Raw genomic sequence first — 18525 nt, 5'->3', positions numbered from 1 at the left:
GATGAGTCTCATCTGCAGATACAAGCCTAACCTTTCTCCAGGTTGAAATTAGTGATGTCTGTAGACGTCTCTTCATCATCACTGGAAAGGCCTTCAAGGTGATCTGCCATCTGACCGGTTTGCTCTCTGGCTTGCCTACGGCGCGTCCTAGATAACAAAAATTGATCTGTGAATTTAGATAAGAGTTCCAGTTTCCCAAATAAAAGACAGCAAGCATTTTCAGAATCACCTCCTGGCTTCCCGCTCTGCAATCCGACGTTTTGCATGTTCTTGATAAAGTGCCCGATCACGTCCAAAGGAATCAAGATTTGGTGCCATCAAAGCTTTATCTGTAAAACAACAAATAGTTAAAATTAACAGTCTTCCTTCAACCCTCATGAGGAAAGAATCTGCACAGAACAAGCCATTAATAGACTGCTTGCTAATCCCAACAGCAAGATTCTGCAATGACTGGTCAACTAGACAGGTTTTAGTATAGAACAAATCTTGGAATTATTGAGTGTCCATGAGAAAGTAGAAGAATTAAAACAGTGATTTCTAGAGCAGACAAGTACTGTAGGGCTCCCTGTCTAAATAACCGGGCAGCTGATCCTACTACAATCAAGTGAGGATCTCCATTCCCCATGCAAAGGACAAACTGTGTCATGAAGGAGGGTGAGTGACGGATGAGGACAGCAGAGAGCACGTGCAAGACCTAGCAGCTGTTGCCAAGGCTTTAGTAATTTACACTCTCCTAGCCTATGCAAGTTTCAAATTTATTTAACACTACTCTTAGGGCAGGCAACCCTGGACACTCTGCATCATGAAACCTCTTTTCACACCATACGTCCCTTGCCACCTTTCCTTCTGAAGACTCTGATCATGTTCTACCTAATATCCCAACTCCCTGCTGTTTGGATTCCAGCATCACAGTTTTAGTTTCAGAAGTGGTTCTTGTTATTTCCTTCACAACACCCCACCCTGGGCCTGACCTAGGATGCAGGTCAGCTGGTAGTGCCTGCCTGTGTGCAGGAAGCCCTAGATTCAGTCCCCAGCACACCTAAAAGGGGGACCTCATAAACTATCTTCCTGAAGCTATAAAGCAGCTCTGAGGTCCCCTATTGCCACCAGCATTTGTTACTAGTATTGGCCTTTCTAGTGATTGTTAAGTGCTTGTTCATGTAAAAGACATAAGATTGGGGCAGGAGAGATGGCCCAGCAGTTCAAGGTCTTACAGAAGACCAAAGTGTGGGTCCCAGTACCCACATCGGGGTGCTCACAATAGCCTGTTAACTCAAGCTATGGGGGCCCATGTCTCTGACCTCCAAGGGCACCTGCACTCACTACACACACACACACACACACACACACACACACACACACACACACACACACACACACTCAAATCCATAGAATTTAAAAAACAGAAACAAAACTTTCTTTAAAAGAAAATATGGAAGCTCTCTTCACGTATGTGAGAATTCAGAGGCACTTCCATTACATCACTGATACAAAGACAACTCTTTGGAGACCCCAGATGTCAGCGGCTCTACAAACTTGCTCATGTATGGGGTGAAAGGAACACTGTCTTCTCCAAGTCCCCCACTTCTACTTAAGACATTCTGGAAAATACAGACTAGTTATTGAAAAGCAAAACAAAAACCAAGGAACTGGCAGACGGCATGCATGCACACAACAAATGGTGTCACTTAGAGCTCATGCAGATTTTTTCATGTAGAGTTTTGCTACTGAAGTAAGCAGCAACAACAACAACAACAACAAAAAAAAAAAAAAAAAAATCAAAAAACAAAAAGCAAATAAGCCCTAAATTCTGCTCTGCATATTTCCAACCTACTCTAGAACTCACAATTCATTATTTTTCCCTTAAATAGCTGGCATTAAAATGTCTATGCTAGTGCTTACAAGTTAGATGAGAAATCAAAACAAAATATATGTGTGGTTTTGTTCATTACTTTTAAAATTATACAAAGTAACTGCAGATAAGAGCTTACAATCTAAACAGAGAAACCTGACACTGTTCTCTTTAAAAAGAAACATTGGATTGATTTTCTTTAAATCTCTGTCAACTATATCCCTCAACAATAGTGGGTTTTTTTTTGTTTGTTTTTACTTTTCTTTCAATGCTTTCCTTTTTCAGTCTAATTAACATGCATCATATACTATCACTAATCCCAGGTAACAAGACAGCCTCACACTATGAAGAATAAATTATTAACAGTGAGGACAGTGAATGTGCTACAGAGTCCACACCACTAAGCTTAAAAAGAAATGATTTCCTTTGACGTACAATGGTTACCTGTAGTATGCCCCCACTATCTAGCTCTCTGGATCAAAAGTGATCTGGGAGGGATGCATTAGTCATTTAGGTGTCCCAAAGCCAATGATGTCACTGAAAATTATTTTACAGCAAAACCAGGCCAAAGCCATTCACATGGCTCACAGCTGAATCTGCAGGGTCAGACCTGAGTGTCCCAGTATTTTCTCTTTCTGCTTCTCTCACATCAGACAAACAGGAGGATACTTCCCACGGATACAACAGCTGACGGAAAGACAGACTATGTATGCACTGCTCTAAGGACAGTACAACGCTCCTTTATCAGTCATTTGGAGCAGCTGTGTAACACTCAGGACCTGGATAGGAAGGACCTAGGGAGCGTCTGTATTTTAAATGAGCACACCAGACACATGTGGAGCGTGATGCATATGGAGACTGCCAGCACAGGAACAAGGAAAGGACAAAGAAACCACGAGGAGCCGCACTCGGAAAATCCCACCAGACCGCCCAAGAAAGAATCTGGCATGCAATGAGGGAGGGGGACTCAAAGGCTCTGAGGCGTCTGGCTAAAGAATCTCAACGGCAGGAGCTGAAAAGGTTTCCACTTAATTTGGTGGGTTTTTTCATAATTCATGTCATAAGTAACAATAGAATTCAATTTCTACTATTTTCACAAAACTTCAAGAACTGTATATATACAATATGTAATATACAGCAAACTAGGAAAAAGCACATTTAAAAAGATATACAAAAGCATTTGCTTTACCCAGGGGTGGCAACAATTCCTGATTCTGAAGCTATCATATGTCACACAACACAACCTCCTCCCTGCTCCTTTCCCCGGAACTTCCAGGTCCCTAAACTCAGTGTCTCTTGCTGTGATCAAAACAGTATTTCTACCGTGTCACCTAGAATGCACTTGGGGTGGGGTGGGCTGTCAATTAGGGCCAAAGAGATAGTGGCTTTAGGGTAAGTGCTGGCCATGTGTTTGTATGCTCTAAGGGCTGACTGAAGCACACCCAGGGAAGAGGAGACTGATAGAAGATTAGTACATTATTTAGCTCCTTGGTTAGGTCATACTTTCTTAAACATAACCCAAGTACATGTTACAATTTTTAGATCTACCTAACTTACAAACAAAGAGAAATTTTAAAAGAAAAAGGTCTGTAATTTTCAATTAGGCTGCACTAAGTAAACAAGGTTGTTTAATGAAAAATAAAAACCTTCAAGATGGACTGACTTGAATGGCTTGAAAACTCCGAAGATTCATCTTTAATATCATCTTGTCGTCTTTGGACAAGGCGGGAAGCTCGCTGTTTGTACAGCTGATGTATTGCTGATTCAAGTTCATTAATCAGTGGCACCTGTAAAAATACAACACACTCCGTAACACCAAACTCCTCAGCGGCATACTCATTTGAGGGTTCCATGCTATTTCCGGTTTTCGGAAAAAGTACTCTGTCTATGGACAAAATAAGCAGGAGTCCCCAAGAGCAGAATAGCAAGTCACCCTGTAAGTCAGGAAGCAACACTTCTTGAACCCATGTACAAAGCTAAGTGTCCAGTGCTGGTTAACGAAGCAAAAGTGAACTTAATACATGTAACGCTTCTGTGTTAATAAGAACAAGTAGAGCCGTTGGGCTTTTTCCTTAGAGAAAATATGAGTATTTATACATCTTCCAAGTTTATATTTTAATTTTCCAGCAACATGATCCCCATGGGAAACTTCGTAGGTTTCTCTTTCTGTTTTGAAGATAAAGCCCATGTCACTTCACCTGGTCTAAAACTCACTCTGAGCCCTGGCCTGGAGGCCTCACTGCCTCTTCCTCCTGAGTGCTGCAATGCCAGGCACAGAGCACACTTCGTAAACGTCCTGGTTTAAATGATTGTTGTGTTACCAACTGTCCAATCCTAAGTTGTTCAGCCACTCACTCATCTAATGCACCCTACGATAATATTACACAATTCTGCAACGTTACTGTACATTTTACAACTAAAAAGGTAAATAAAATTTCTAGCTATTGCTAACCAGTCTGAAATCAAACTGAAATTTCTCTCTTCCTAGCAAATGTTTGAATTTTTCTTTATTTTTATAATAAAATCTTCAAATAAATTACCAGCTTTCAAAGTTGACAAAATCTTCCAACTTAATACACTTATCTAGTTTACTAACTACAGAAAGAACAAAATGACCACAGAACATGGCATCTAAATTTTCAAAACCCAGAACATCTTTCTTTATAAATACGTGCTGAACAACCAAATGCTGAAACTTTCACAAAACACAAAGGACTGCTACACATACTCAGGACACCAGCAATTCACGTTTCCTGGTGGTTATTGGTAAATGGAAAAGACAGTAACTACAGTTTGAGAAAACTGGCCCCAGGTGTCACAGACGTAGCTGGGAAATGAAAATGCCTGAGGCAGGCAGCTTCACATTTCTGCAGGACCCACTGCCAGCGTGGCAAGTGTTCACAGAAAGGTCAGGCCGATGGAGGACTCTGTTCTTTAACATGCCACACCAGCGGCAAACATGTCCAAAGTCACTACGTAATCTGAAATGTTTATTTCCCAGTTACCTCTGCTATCACTGTGGCATAGGCTGCTAATCTACATGTAGTAACTTCCTTTTTAAAATCCTACAAGAGTAAATTCAACGGCACTCAAGATGTATCTTTTTAGTCATAGATAAAACATTCCTTACAGTGCTCAAGCCTGTGCTGGCATTGTAAAGAATTATTTGATTTAGGAAGTTGGAGTGTCTTTTTTTAAAGCTCAGAAGACAACTCTGGGAACTAGAGCTTAAAATTCAATTTTAGATCTCTTTCAAAGTTCACAACATTGACTTATCTAAAAAGTCTGCCCTAACAGTTTCTCTAGCCTCTCCAAACTACAAACTATCACTATTAATTTATTTAGAAGCAAATGTAAAATGAAAAACACAACAAGATGACAGGAAGGGAAAGTAAGTTGTGGAAGTTAAAATGACCAACAGACAATTTAAGTTTAAAAATAATTCTAACTTCACAAAGAGGAGAAATAGGAATGCTTAATTTACTCTCAAAGAATATCTCAGCATAACTAAAAATAGCATTCATACCTATCTAATAATCCCTACTTTAAAATGTTTATATTCAAATATCATAAGGATGACAACTCATGACATTTTCAGCAGAAGCATACACAACTGACTGCATGCATGTGAAGATGTAAGCATGAAGTACACATCTCTAAAATACACGACTATCTGCTCCTTTTACTGAAAATTATTCAATATGAAAGGGTTCAGATCTGATACAGTATCTACGTGACTCCATGGCCAACTAGAAGGAGCTGGTAGACTTCTTCAGGAACACGGTATGCAGAAGCAGTACACTAGTGAGTGAGCAACAGAAACGTGCTGTGTCCTATTCCTCTCACCCCAGGGACAGCATAATGCTCTAACTTCATACACTTTGGCATTATACTTGCAACTCTGAGTGCTTACATTTCTAAGTTCTATAAAGCAAAAGCCAAGACACTTACAGAAGCAGGTCCCAGAGACCATCCCACACATACATACAGCACTCTTTCAGGAAAGGACCTTATTCTGTCTGGTGTCTCTGCCATGTAGGTCCTACTTCCAGTCTTGCTCAAACAGCTAAACTCATGCTTCCTTCCTGGCTCCAAGCAACTGACCTGCCACAAGAATATCACAACTGCAGGGGCATCGGGGCACTGGACAATACTTCAAGCCATGCTAAGTGCTAGAGAGGCTATGATGCATGGACCATCCCAGATCTGACTACACACAACTCAACTGAGACCCACCAGAAAGACATGTTTAATTGTACTTCTGTTAACCTTTGGCTTTATTATATTGAAGCAAACATCCAACCACACTTTATATAGATTCTACCAAAACAAAACAAAACATCTAGTTAATGATAAAAAAAAAAGTGCCTTCCTATCCGAGATTCTGAGAAAAGATATTTAAGCAGCACAATTGTAGTATTTAAAGCTAAGGTGAAGAGCACCAACGCTTCTAAACCAGCCCATGAGCTAGACACCTGCCGCTCCTCTAGTTTTATTTACAACGGTGTGTGCAAGCGTGATGTATGGGGTGCTCCTGCCACAGCCTGTGTGTGGAGGGAGAGGACACCTAGGTGGAAGAAGGGTCCACTCTCCTTCTATTTTACAGGGGTGCTTCAACAGCAAGCACCTTTACCTTCTCAGCCATCTTGCCGCTCTTTCTCCCACCTATTAAATTTTAAATTATTACGTTACATATCTGTGCATGACATGTATGGAGTATTATCTTCAAACAAACAAACAAACAAACAGGAAGTTATTTGAGAAGTTAGCATATGCAACTAACTTTAAATATACTCAGAGGAGCTTGTCAACTGTCATACTAGAGCAGTGAACTCGGAAATGTGGAATGTTCAATGAATAAAACATAATGAATGGCTTCTGAAACAAAGGAAGCGTTGGCTTAGGTGAAAACAGAAACACCACCATAAAAAGCAGATCTAACTAGCAAACACTAGTCATGTACAGCACGACTAATAAATGTTTAGAATTCCTAAAAGATAGTATAAAAATGAAATTAGACCCGAGTCATAAAAACACTATTAGGTGAATTCCTTTTATCCTGTCGTCTCAGTGCAAGCCAGTAATAACGTGACACTGAGACAGGACTTGTCAGTCTGAAAACGTGCTCTGAGACGGCTTCTTCTGTTTGTATGAAGCACTGTGCTGCCCTCAACTAATGAAGTAAAGAAAGTGAGACATGACTCCAGCGCTTCTAAAACTGAGTGCATTCTTTTCTGAGAATTACAAGAAGCTCTATGCCAGGCCATCTAGGTCTCCCTATTTTTGCCTTATTCAAAGAGATTATTATTTTTGCATTCTTACCTTTTCACTGAAACACTCAAGCAAGTCTTGGACATACCCTCGCATTTCTTGCAAAAATTTATACCGTTCACCAATACCCCCAGAAGACCCTTCTAATCTCTCAATAGCCCTGGTGGAGTCCACTCGGCTTTGCAGATGTTTTTCATGCTGCTGTCGATTGGTTTTGTGCAATTCTTTCATGGAGTCCAACCTTAAGAACACAAAAGGATAAATATAACACATTTACATCTAAAATTCAATGTTGTCAGGACTCTTGCAATATTATAATGCATTTTAGTTCCATTCCTAGAACATGAAAATATTTGGAATGCATCTTTTGTCTGTACTGCTTTTCTTATAAAAAATAAAAATAAAAATAAATTTTAAAAGGCAGTTTACAGACTTCCAATAGTTATTTGATGAGCTAACCAAATCTCCTGCTTTGCGTTTTCCCCCCATCTCTTGACTACATTTTCAGAGTCCAAGAGGTGGAAACTCAGCACTGTCTTCGACAAGCTCATGGAGTGGCTTTTTAATAACTTTGAGGCTTCCACAGAAGTAATCCAAGAAGGTAGCAGAGCAAAGCGTGAAGTCATCTTCTGTTTAGCTTTTGACGGTGGACCAGTGAGTCTTCTTTGCCGGCAACTCTGCATCTGCTACCCCAGATTACAGGCTGCCTGAGGGACCAGAAAGCTAGCAGACAGGTCTTTAAGAAGTTGATCTGCCCTACCTGTCTTTAAGCTGTTTCTTTACCAAATCAATAGTAACGGGAGCCGTCTCATTACTGGGAGTTTTGAAAGGGACTGTATTATCTGTTTTTTGAGACTTGGCATCTGATGATCCATAGGCTGTGTAACTATAAGGTATGCCATAGGATGCACCATAAGGCATTGTCTGGTAAGGGTTCTGGTAGTACATATTCACTTCAGTGGGCTGACTTGCTTGAACCTGGAAAAGAAAATGGATGTATGAGAAAACTAATTAAAAAAAATAAACACCTTTAAAGTTATGACCAAAAATAAACAGCAAAAATTATACCCAGTTCCCAAATAAGAATTTAGATAATAACTGCAATATTCTTCAAAATCAAATAAACATAGGGTTGTATAAATTCTTAGGTCCTAGTAAAACCACTCATTGTGTTTCTAATGATCTTCAGAAAAACAGTCTCTCGGAGCTTAGAAAGGGAAATAAATTTATGATCCAGGTAACATTTTATCAGGGTAAGTGACTTAGTTTACAACTAGGACTCTTTTAGCTACTCTACAGTTCACTATGGTCTGCTCTCAACGCTATAAATAAAAATGTTCTCAATATACAACTTTCTCCATGTGGCTACAAAACACATTACTGGAACTACCTCGTCAGGTATTTTTTTTATCAATCTCATTTGTATACCTGAGAAATTCATCTTCAAAATTAAAACATCAGCAACAAAAACACAAACATCTGGCTCAAGGTAGAATCCTCAAGCTTCAGCATGTGACAGAATCACCTGGAAAACTTGCTCAGTGAGTGCTGGGCCCCACCCCCACCTTCTCACTCTACTGTGCCTTTGAAATGGGCTTCCAGATCCTGCTGCTGAGGACTAGTTGGAGAAACTGGACACTGGCTCAGCACTCTGATGATAAAGAGCAAACTTGATAAATACATGAGCACACGCCAATTCCAACTGTGACACAGAGTGGCAGAGACTCACTGTGGCCCACTTCCACTTTAACAATCCACTCTCGTGGCCTGTCGTCGTCTTACCTGAGGGATGTTAATTCCCTTTCTAATCTGTTCCTGCTCCCAGCGGCTGAGCTCTTCGTCTTGCTCTCCAGTTACTAAGGCATCATCATCACTTCCCTCAATACCTGAGGCCATAACAAGAGAAATCAGCATCCAACAGCAGGGAGGAGACCCTGAACTGTTCTCAGGAACTGAGCACAAGTCCTGATCTTGCTAACAGGTTCGCTCTGATCTGGTCCGTTCTCCTGCCTTTCCCTGTTTTAATGATGGCACCCTTCTTTAATGCTAAAACAGTATTTAATGCTTCACTTACAATCTTTAGTTTCTTAATTTAAGCTTGACATCAACTCTACAAAGAAAAGCACAAAATGCATGGCTTTAGAATACTTAGTCTTGTAAATGTATGGACAGATGTCCTCAATACTCTCGACCATAAATGTGAGGAGTTCAAGCTGTGGAGCACCCTTGAGCTCGGGCAGAGCAGTGAGCATGGCTGCCAGTGTGGGACGGATCTAATGCAATGCGGTGTGCTTGCTGTCCAGTCAAGTTACCTATCTCCTCAGCGATCTTTTGTCTTTGCGACTTTTCCTTCACAGAAAAAACGATCCGGCGTTTCTCATCATCATCCTCATCGTCACTGGCATCGTTCTCATCCTCCCGAACGAGGCGACCTTTACCAGGCTCACTGTCGTGAGGAGTGAAGTCCCCCAGTTCCCGGGCCAGTTGGCGCTTTTTTCTTGCAGCATGTATAAAAGCTGCATCTGGAATTTCTCCTGTAAACAAATGACCAGAATTATAAAAACTCCAAGTAGCTGGGGTATGAAGCATATTTTCTTAAAAACAGGAAGAAAAAAATAATCCAGGATAGTCTTATCAGCATGGTAGTGAACACTGGCTACTTACTGGTGCCCCTTCCAAATCCCTACATACAACCCAACTAATGAACTGTCGACAGACTGAATCACAACCCAGCCCAGCAAAGACATCTTTAATTGTCTATAAACATTAAGTGGTGGGCTGGAGAGATGGCTCAGTGGTTAGAGCACTGATTGCTCTTCTAGGGGGCCTGAATTTAATTCCCAGTAACCACATGGTGGCTCACAACCACCTGTAGTAGGATTTGATCTCCTCTTCTGGTGTGTCTGAAGACAACTACAGTGAACTCACATACATGAAATAAATAAATAAATCTTTAAAAAAATATATAAGTGGTATTTAATCATAATTTAAATTTGGCCACTTAAAGCGCTGATTTTAAAACTGATTAGCTAATATATAGATTTGCAAACTACTTCCTACAAGAAAATAAAAAAAGAAAATAAGTATGAAAACAAAAAGAACAGCAATTAAGTTGTGGTTTTTTTTTTTTTTTTTTTTTTTTTTTTTTTTGTAGTAGGTGTATAAAGAGTTAGTCTTTATCTGGTAGAGGAGCTGTGGGAGATACAGCCTGCAAGAAAACCTTCAGGACTATGCTGGTTCCTTGAAGCCTATTTGTTTTGATTGAGGAGGGCTTTCAGAGTCAGTTCTGGTCCTGTCACCCACAGCAGGTGGCTCACAACCTCCTGCAGTTCCAGCTCTGGGGAAACCAACACATTCTTCTGCCTCCTGAGAAACCTGCACTTACATGAACTTACCCATACAGGGGTACACACATACACATTAAATTTAAAAGTACTTTTTAAGTAATAAACTTGGGAAAACTGAAAAACTTTTGGTTCTTGTATTTTCTACATTTGCAAATATAGAAGCATGCTTTACAAAGATGTCCTCATTACAGACAGCACTTGAGGGCCAGGACCTAGGTGATCCCTGTGAGCACTCACCTGGGCGCAGCACGTTCAAGGAAGACAGAGCATTGGAGAAGGCACCCCCGGCCTTGGGCTTCTCCTCCTCCTTCTCACTCTCCATGTCCATTTCATCCTCGCCATGCTCACTAATGACAACGCTATCTTCTGGATTTGTGTCCTTAGCATGACATGTTTTGTCCAGAGGCTGGTCACCTGCAGTTTTGAAAAGACCAATTAGAATATATTTAAAATAGAAAGTCATAAACTATCAAGGCGCTTTTAATTAAATATTGAGCTCGATCCACTAAGACTAACATGATTGCTAGTACTTAAAAACCTTAAGCATTAGTAGGAAGTAGCACATTAGGTAAGACTGGGAAAGGGTAATACAGAAAACAGGATAAAATGAACATTTTAGTTAACTTCATGAAAGATTTAGTAAATTTATCAAAAACTCACTAAGTAATCCTGCGCAGGTGTGCAGGACTGTGTGGGTGTGCACATGTGTACAGGTGCCCTCAGAGGCCAGAGCCAATGAATCCCCCAGAGCTGAGGTTAGAGGCTGTTTTAAGTCACCCCATGTAGGTGCTAGAAACTGAGCTCAGGTCCTCCGTAAGAGCAGAAAGGGCTCCAAACTAGTGAGCCACCTCTGCACTCCTGCTTATAGGCTTTTATTTACTGCTGAGCCACCTCTGCACTGCCTGGTCGGACATTTTTATATCATTTTCCACTTTACATTGATGTTCAACTAAACACTACATGCATTTAAGACAGTTTTCTGTTGAGAGCTAAGTATCTGGTGGTGACTGTACAAATCTGACTTTTCACCTATCACCAAGATGAAAAGACCCTAACAATTACATCTACACTGTATGAACCTGACCTTTTCACAATTCAACATTTAGGTATGTACCATGAAGCACAGAAGTGAGACAGAAACAAATTATAGGGTATAGACACTAAGAATATTGACTGGAAGCTCTGGAACAGCCACATTCTAACACGTAGACAGTTTTCAAATTATCAGTTCCAGTCTGAGCTGAAGGCTAATTTAAGAATATATTCCCACTAAGAGTACTTATCTTTGTGATAAACTGTCCTAGGTCTCTATCACAATTAATTTTATTTGTTATTGCTTATTCTAGGAAAAAAAAATCAACTGTTTGACCTTGGCCCTCCGACCTAGATAATGTTCACTGGGTGCAAGGAGTACAATGAAGGAGAAGAGTAAAACTTCCTTCCAAAGGGAAAGATCATCTGTCTCCTCATGGGTCACTTTCCCGTGATGTGAGCACGTCCTCCTCCTTCTCAGACCATGCCCGCTCTACAAAAGCAGCCCTGGGCTAGGAAGATTCAGACCATCCACTTTCTGATTTGTCAGGGTGCTGTTCTTTAAAATATGGCCTTTCCTTGCTAGTCACCAACTTCCCTGTTAACTGCATGCTGAAGCCTAAAGCTTTAAAAATCAGCTTAATCATATGGCTACATGAAGGACCTTTTTACTTGAAAATTTATTTTATTTTTTTTTACATGTGTGATTGCATGGTTCACAGCATACATGGAGAGGTCAAAGGACAACCTTCAGGAGTCAATTCTCTCCTCATTGTAGATTTCTGGGAGCTGAAATAAGGTGGTCAAGCTTGGCAGTGAGCACTTTTATCCACTGAACCAACCTGCCAGCTCCACTCTACCTATAGCCAGATCTGATGTGCTCAGGATGAATGATTGATCCTACAGGTATTTTAATCCTCTTGGGTCACTATTTGCAGTTTATTACTGTGGTAAAATAAAATAAACTTGAAATATACTGTATGAAGATGGCTCAGCAGATAGAAGTGTCTTACAAGCCTGCTGGCCTGAGTCTCATGCCCACTACCCATACGGTAGAAGGCGAGAAGCAGATTCTGCAAGCTGTCCTCTGACCTCCCCTGGAGGCATACATGCACACACAATTCTCCTTTGAGTCTATTCTGTGTTAAATCCACTCACACACTGTGTGACCATCAGCACAGCTCATCCCCACACACAGTCCTATAAGCTGTAAATGGACACTGGTGTGGCAGTCACAGCTTGTGCCCACACTCCTGCCCAGGCCTCTACAGCCCTTGTCCCAGCTGTGATCTTTTGCCTATTTTGTCTTCTGTAACTGGAACCATACTGCATTTGTTGACAATTAACTAGTTGCTTTGGTTTAATGTGCCCCAGATTTATTCAATCCTGGCCTGTGTCAGACTCTCCTTCCCAAGCTTCCGTGCTGTACTGTCCTGAGTCTTCTGGTCTATTCACATACTAACCTCTACCTCTACCCAGGTCCTCTTAGCAACTATTCTAGCTGCTCATTTTGACTGTTCTAAATACCAACTATTACCAAATCAATCATACAATATCTCCTGTTCTCCTTCTTTACCAACAGTGCAGAAATATTCTAGTTTCTTTATATTGTCAACATTTGCTATTTTCTGAGTTTTCCTTTATTTGTAAAAAACAGGCATCTTAATGGGTATAGAGGAGTAAACAACCCTAGTACATTCTCACTTACAAGTTATCTTATGTGTTTGTGTGTATATGTATGTGTGTATGAACATATATGTATTTTTCTTTCAGTACTGTACCTCAAATGTACGTATGTTGAGTTCTAAAAGCATGTAGCTCAGTTATGATTGAGTACAGGAAGCCCTAGGTTTGATCCCCAGGAGCACATGAACTAGGGGCATGGTGGCCCACAGCTGTAAGGAGGCAGAAGCAAGATGATCAAAGCCCAGGCTACCCTGGCCCGTGTGGGCTGAGGCCAGCCTGGCATATGTAAAGGTGGCCCTTGATAAGGCTCCACTGAGCCCTTCAGTTTAATTTAGGAGCCCCAAAAGCCAGGGCTTCATCAATGCTGCTTTTAAGTTAATTCATTTTTGCCTACCTGTACTTACAGGTACAGTTTTAGATGATGTGTTAGCAATGCTTCCAGGACTGTTGCTTTAAGAACAGCAAGGACAACCTATGGTAGCTTCCAACAGAAGTTCTTCCTCTGGGAAAAACACTGAATTCCCTGATGAGTGCAGGAACCCAGTAACGATTTCAAACTGAAGCCCACAGTGAGTGGTAAGAACATGCCCAGGCCTTTCTTAATTTCCCCTCTGCACCCCTGAGGTACTGTACATAGTTAGTTCTCAACAACTCAAGGAGCAGAACAGTTCCCAAGGTGCAGAAACAGTTCTGTTCTCTAAAATACACCTGTCTTCCCTATACCAATGCACAGTTCTCCTTTACCCTGGCACAAAGCTTCAGTTTGTCTGCTGATTTTAACAGCAAGGCATACATGAAGGGTATCAATTTTTCTTAGGAATGGTTCTCAAATAAGCCAGTTTCTGCACCTCCCTCCCTCCCTCCCCCAAGCCTACCAAAAGTGTTTCTCTGTGTAGCCCTGGCTGTCCTGGAACTCTCGTAGACTAGGCTGACCTCAAACTCATCCAGAGTGAGTATGAGTACCACCACTGCCTGGCACCAGCTATCCCTTGCAAACCAGCCACAATTACCCGGGGCCAGGAAAAGTGTCAATCTTACTCAGCTTTCTAGGGCCCTATGGATCAAAGTTGGCCACTAAGTTTCAACTGCTTTAAGACTCCAATCTCTCCTTGAGGAATTCAGGACACCTGTTAACACCAGGTTACAGTTCCAAAAGCTATTTATCATGTCCTGTCTTGGCAAGCCACTATATACTGAAACTCCTTACTACATTTTATGCATCCTTTACAACCTGTCAACAACATGTCTTTCACATTCGAACACTGAACTATGCCCTTCACAAAGAGCTGGTCAAATGGAGTTGCTCCTTGGTGGTATTCCCACATTTCCCCCTATTTTGGGAATTTTAATCATCAACTATCTAGCTTCACATCCCACTTTTCTACAAAGCTGCCCCTTTTCTGAACATGTGTAGTTAACCTTTGACCTACACACTAGACTTTCTGCGACACTTCTGTTGAACATTTACATAACAGTCTCCATTGCTACACTGTAAATTTGAGATATAATAACATTCTTATTCAAGTCATGCCTATAGCTGAGAACCTGGAAAATACTCTTTAAGCTTTTGGGGAAAAAGATCTCTCTGAAACATCTGTATAAGAGTAACTTAAATTATAACAAATGCAAACATTATCCATGTAAAGTAACTGCTTGGAACATTTTAAACTTGGGACTGGTTTATTGTTAGAATGTTTGCCTTCAGCAAAAGAGAAAAAGTGAGGTGAGAGAAAGATTTAAACTTGAGTTTTGAGAGAACAATGTCCCCAGCCTTAGTACCAAATAAGGCTACTGAGTATTGGTATTATCAACATTAACTTCCTACAGACTGGTCAGAGTTATGGCCAATATAGAAATACTACTAGAGGAACTCAAAAGTCTGTCTCTGTGAAATAACAGTACAAAAATCTTAAATAGAAAAATCTGTCTCCATGGCTGCAACAGGAAATCTCTCCTCCCTCTCCATACAACAGTCTCTATATTAGCAAGCATCCAGGAGCAACAATCCATCTTTTTAGTCTGAGAAAAAGGATAGAACAGTATTGCAACCTACTGCGGACACTGGTTAGCAGAATTAGCTCTCAATACATACGCAAAGCACTGTGGGAAAGAGCTCCCATTCGTCACTCATCTGAAGGAATTATCTAATACTTACTGTCAGCTGCTGTGTTGAGTTCTGTCTTGATCTTCGATTTTTCAAGGTCTTCTTTATATTCTTTCTTAAGCAATTTAACTATCTTTTTGCTGTAACTTGATTTCTTTACTTTGAACACTTCTTCATTTTCTTAAGAGAAATGGAATAAAGTCTGTAAGACACAAACTCAGAAAATGTCCCCCTTCCTCATGCCTTCACACTGCTTGCGTTCTCCCAATATATTTTCACACACAAAAATCATTACAAAACTTGACATTTACTTCAATCTATCAGACTCAAAAACTGATATTGCCAGGCTTGGCGGTAAACACCTGGGATCCCAGCACGGGGAGACAGAGGCAGGCAGATCTCTGAATTTGAGATTAGCCTGGTCTACAGAGTGAGTTCCAGAACAGCTTGGGCTGTAACATAGAGGCTCTGTTTCAACAAAACAAAAGCAAACAAAAAAAAGTATCAATTCCAGAAATCAAAAGAAAAATTTAATGAGTAACCAAGGAACTTCAAAATTGTCAATTTTTCGCTTATTTCATCTATCAGGATAAAAAAATGTTCAGAATGTTTCCATAAAATATGAAGTCAAGAAACCTAAAATAATATACCCAAATTACAAGGTTCTGCTATGTCTGAATAACTCTAGTCACAATAAGTTATTTCAAAACTATGCCTAAAGTAAATCATTTTGCACAACTAAGTTTGAGTGACATATCCACTCATCCTTGATCTGAAAATCCAAGTCAAGAACAAAACATCTCAAACAGCCCATGTACCATCAAGACCTGGACTGTACCTCCTTGAAACAAAATATTGGGGAAGCCAAAGATAAATCCCCTAACTTTCTAGAAACACGAAAGCACTTGGAAACCATGACGCAAGGCTTTCAAAACTTATCCCATTTTTTTGTAACATGGTATTGGGGTACAACTAAAATCTAAATCCCCTACACCTTGGTCCCTCTTCTGCTTCAAGAGATAAGGCTACAGCAGACATCTGCTCCGCCCATTTACTTCCACAGAGAAACCGAGACTGGACAGCAGCAAAGGACTGATTGATCAAGGTCACTCAGAACCAGGGCTGCAGCTCCAGATTTGTTCCCAGCCCCGGTTTCTGTCCTCCTCTTTAACAATCCGGCCTTCTTAACCAAGGATGCCTAAACCAAGACGCCAAGTACACAGAGACCTGCAGGGACCTGCGATCAGGCAGTTAACCGAGGAACTCGGTCGCCAAGGCTGGAGACGGGTCTACGGAGCATTGGGCCTTCTCTTCCACTCAGGATGGCTGATCAGAGAGCTCTGACAGCCGGAGGAGGGACCACTTAGGCCGTAGACCCGGCTGGTGGCAGCGCGGGAACGCAACCCCAGGCAGAGCAGAAGGCCAGAGGTGGGGAAAGGGGCGCGGCGCTCGGGCGAGCACAGGCTCCGGGTCCGCGTGGGCCGAGCGGGGGCTCACCTTCCTCCTCGTCCTGGAAGCTAAGCAGGCTGGCCCTGGGCACCTCTTTGTTCTCGCGAGGCCTCTTGCGCTGCTTCAGCCCGTTGCCGGGCTCCGCGCCTCCGGGGATGCCGCCCCCAGCCTCAGAGCCGAGGCCCGGGGTATGCGCGGAGGGCGGCGGCGGCGGCGGCCCCGGGCCCAGGAGCGACTCCCCCGCGGGGGCCCTGTCACCACCGCCGGGGCCCGGCTCTTCGCCCGAGGCCGGCGGCGGCAGCAAAGGCGGCGGCTCCTGCTCCTCATCGCGCTCCCGCTCCTCCTCCTCCGAGTCATTCCGCTTGCGCACATTCACCCGCCGGGCCTTTCGGAACATCCCAGCCGCCGTCACCGCGCTTTCCCAGCCGCTCGCAGACTGAGAGGACGAGGGAGCGCGCAGACCACCGCCGCGCACGCGCAGTCGCGAGAGCTCCAGCCGGGTCGTCGCGGCTCTAGCTATAGCTACGGCGCAACACCGAGTGCGCATGCGCACGCTCCCTCCTCGCGCCCAATACGTGGGCGGAGTCTCTTTGCACTGCCCTCTAGCGGCGCGGGGGACTGTTGGCACGGAACCTTCCGACTCCGGTGTTGTTCCAAAGGTCACAAAGAGGATCATCGAGATGAGAGGAAAGAGTGTAGTCTGTGGTCCCTGAGCAGGTTGCTGCAATGCGTCTTCGGCGCTTACACGAAGCCGTTACGTGTGGAAGCCTCCCACGCAGCGCCTGCAGGGTAAACAGAGGCGGGCGGCGGGAGAGAAGCGAAGGGAGGAGTCAGCTAACCTGGCTTGGGATGCGAAAGTGTATCCCCCGTGGTTATTTCTCCTAATAACGCGAGGTGATCTACAGATCCGTAACTCGATCAGTACTAGCTATTTCTACCAACACAAATACTCGCAAAGGCATTGGCTCCCTTCCATGAGAAAAAGTAGGGTTGGGGCGCACATGTTTAATCCCAACAACACTGGGGAGGTGGAGGCAAGCAATCTCTGAGTTCGGGACCAGCCTGATGGTCCTAAGGAATTCCAGGATGGCCAGGGCTATGCAGGGGAACCCTTAATAGGGAAAACAAAACAAAACAGATACACCTCCCTCAGCCATTTCCAGGACAGCGAAGTGTTTCCGGGTGGCTTGGTTAGAAAGCCAAGTTAGCTAGCAAATATAACTATTCTACGAAGCATAGTGAATTTCTGAAACAAATGGAAGAAAAACTTGTCTTATTTTTTAGATTCTTATCACAGAGGAAAAATCTGAACCTTGGAGGCCTAAGGAGATTGCATGAGGTTGCGCTAACACAGGTTACCCGCAAAGTTGACTTATTATCTTTCCCTCGAGCATATTAAGGTGCGTGGGTAGAAGTGTTTGTGAACTTATTTACATGTATCAAAACCCGCCCCCAAAAAGGACTGAAGAGGTGAATCTGCAGTTTAGAACCAGAGGACTCAGGCCGCAGTCCCAGTACCTACACCCACGGGCCCCTCACAACTCCAGTTGCAGGGAATCTGGCGCCCTCTTCTGGTCTGCATGCCTGTAGTGCCCAGCTGTACGTGTCCTGAATATGAGCTAAAAGCAGGATGTTTTCACCTCATCTGTAAAAAGGGAGACGGATTAAAAACACACAGTTAGGGGCTGGAGAGGTGGCACAGCATTAAGAGCCCTTTGCTGCTCTTGCGGAGACCTGGATTTGGTTTTCAGCACCCAGAATGGCGGCTTACAATTATGACTAAC

General features: G+C 42.6%; 1 protein-coding gene across 1 annotated transcript in view; it reads right to left on the bottom strand.

The window, feature by feature from the left end:
• Positions 1-17193, bottom strand: part of PAXBP1 (PAX3 and PAX7 binding protein 1) — a 29025-nt gene extending 11832 nt beyond the window's left edge. Inside the window, exons 1-10 of the mRNA XM_080919589.1 lie at positions 16790-17193; positions 15344-15472; positions 10708-10884; positions 9436-9657; positions 8906-9009; positions 7884-8101; positions 7175-7364; positions 3516-3639; positions 230-329; positions 32-147 (exon numbers count right to left, since the gene is read on the bottom strand). Of these exons, the coding sequence (XP_080775715.1) occupies positions 32-147; positions 230-329; positions 3516-3639; positions 7175-7364; positions 7884-8101; positions 8906-9009; positions 9436-9657; positions 10708-10884; positions 15344-15472; positions 16790-17138 (1729 nt within the window). The 5' untranslated portion in view covers positions 17139-17193. The remainder of the gene's footprint in view (positions 1-31; positions 148-229; positions 330-3515; positions 3640-7174; positions 7365-7883; positions 8102-8905; positions 9010-9435; positions 9658-10707; positions 10885-15343; positions 15473-16789) is intronic.
• Positions 17194-18525: the final 1332 nt, after the last annotated feature.

This window comes from Micromys minutus (assembly GCF_963924665.1).
Source record: "Micromys minutus genome assembly, chromosome: 7".
In the NCBI taxonomy this organism is placed as follows: domain Eukaryota; kingdom Metazoa; phylum Chordata; class Mammalia; order Rodentia; family Muridae; genus Micromys; species Micromys minutus.
Note: the sequence above shows the minus strand (reverse complement) of the source record. Positions and strands in the feature narration are given on the sequence as shown.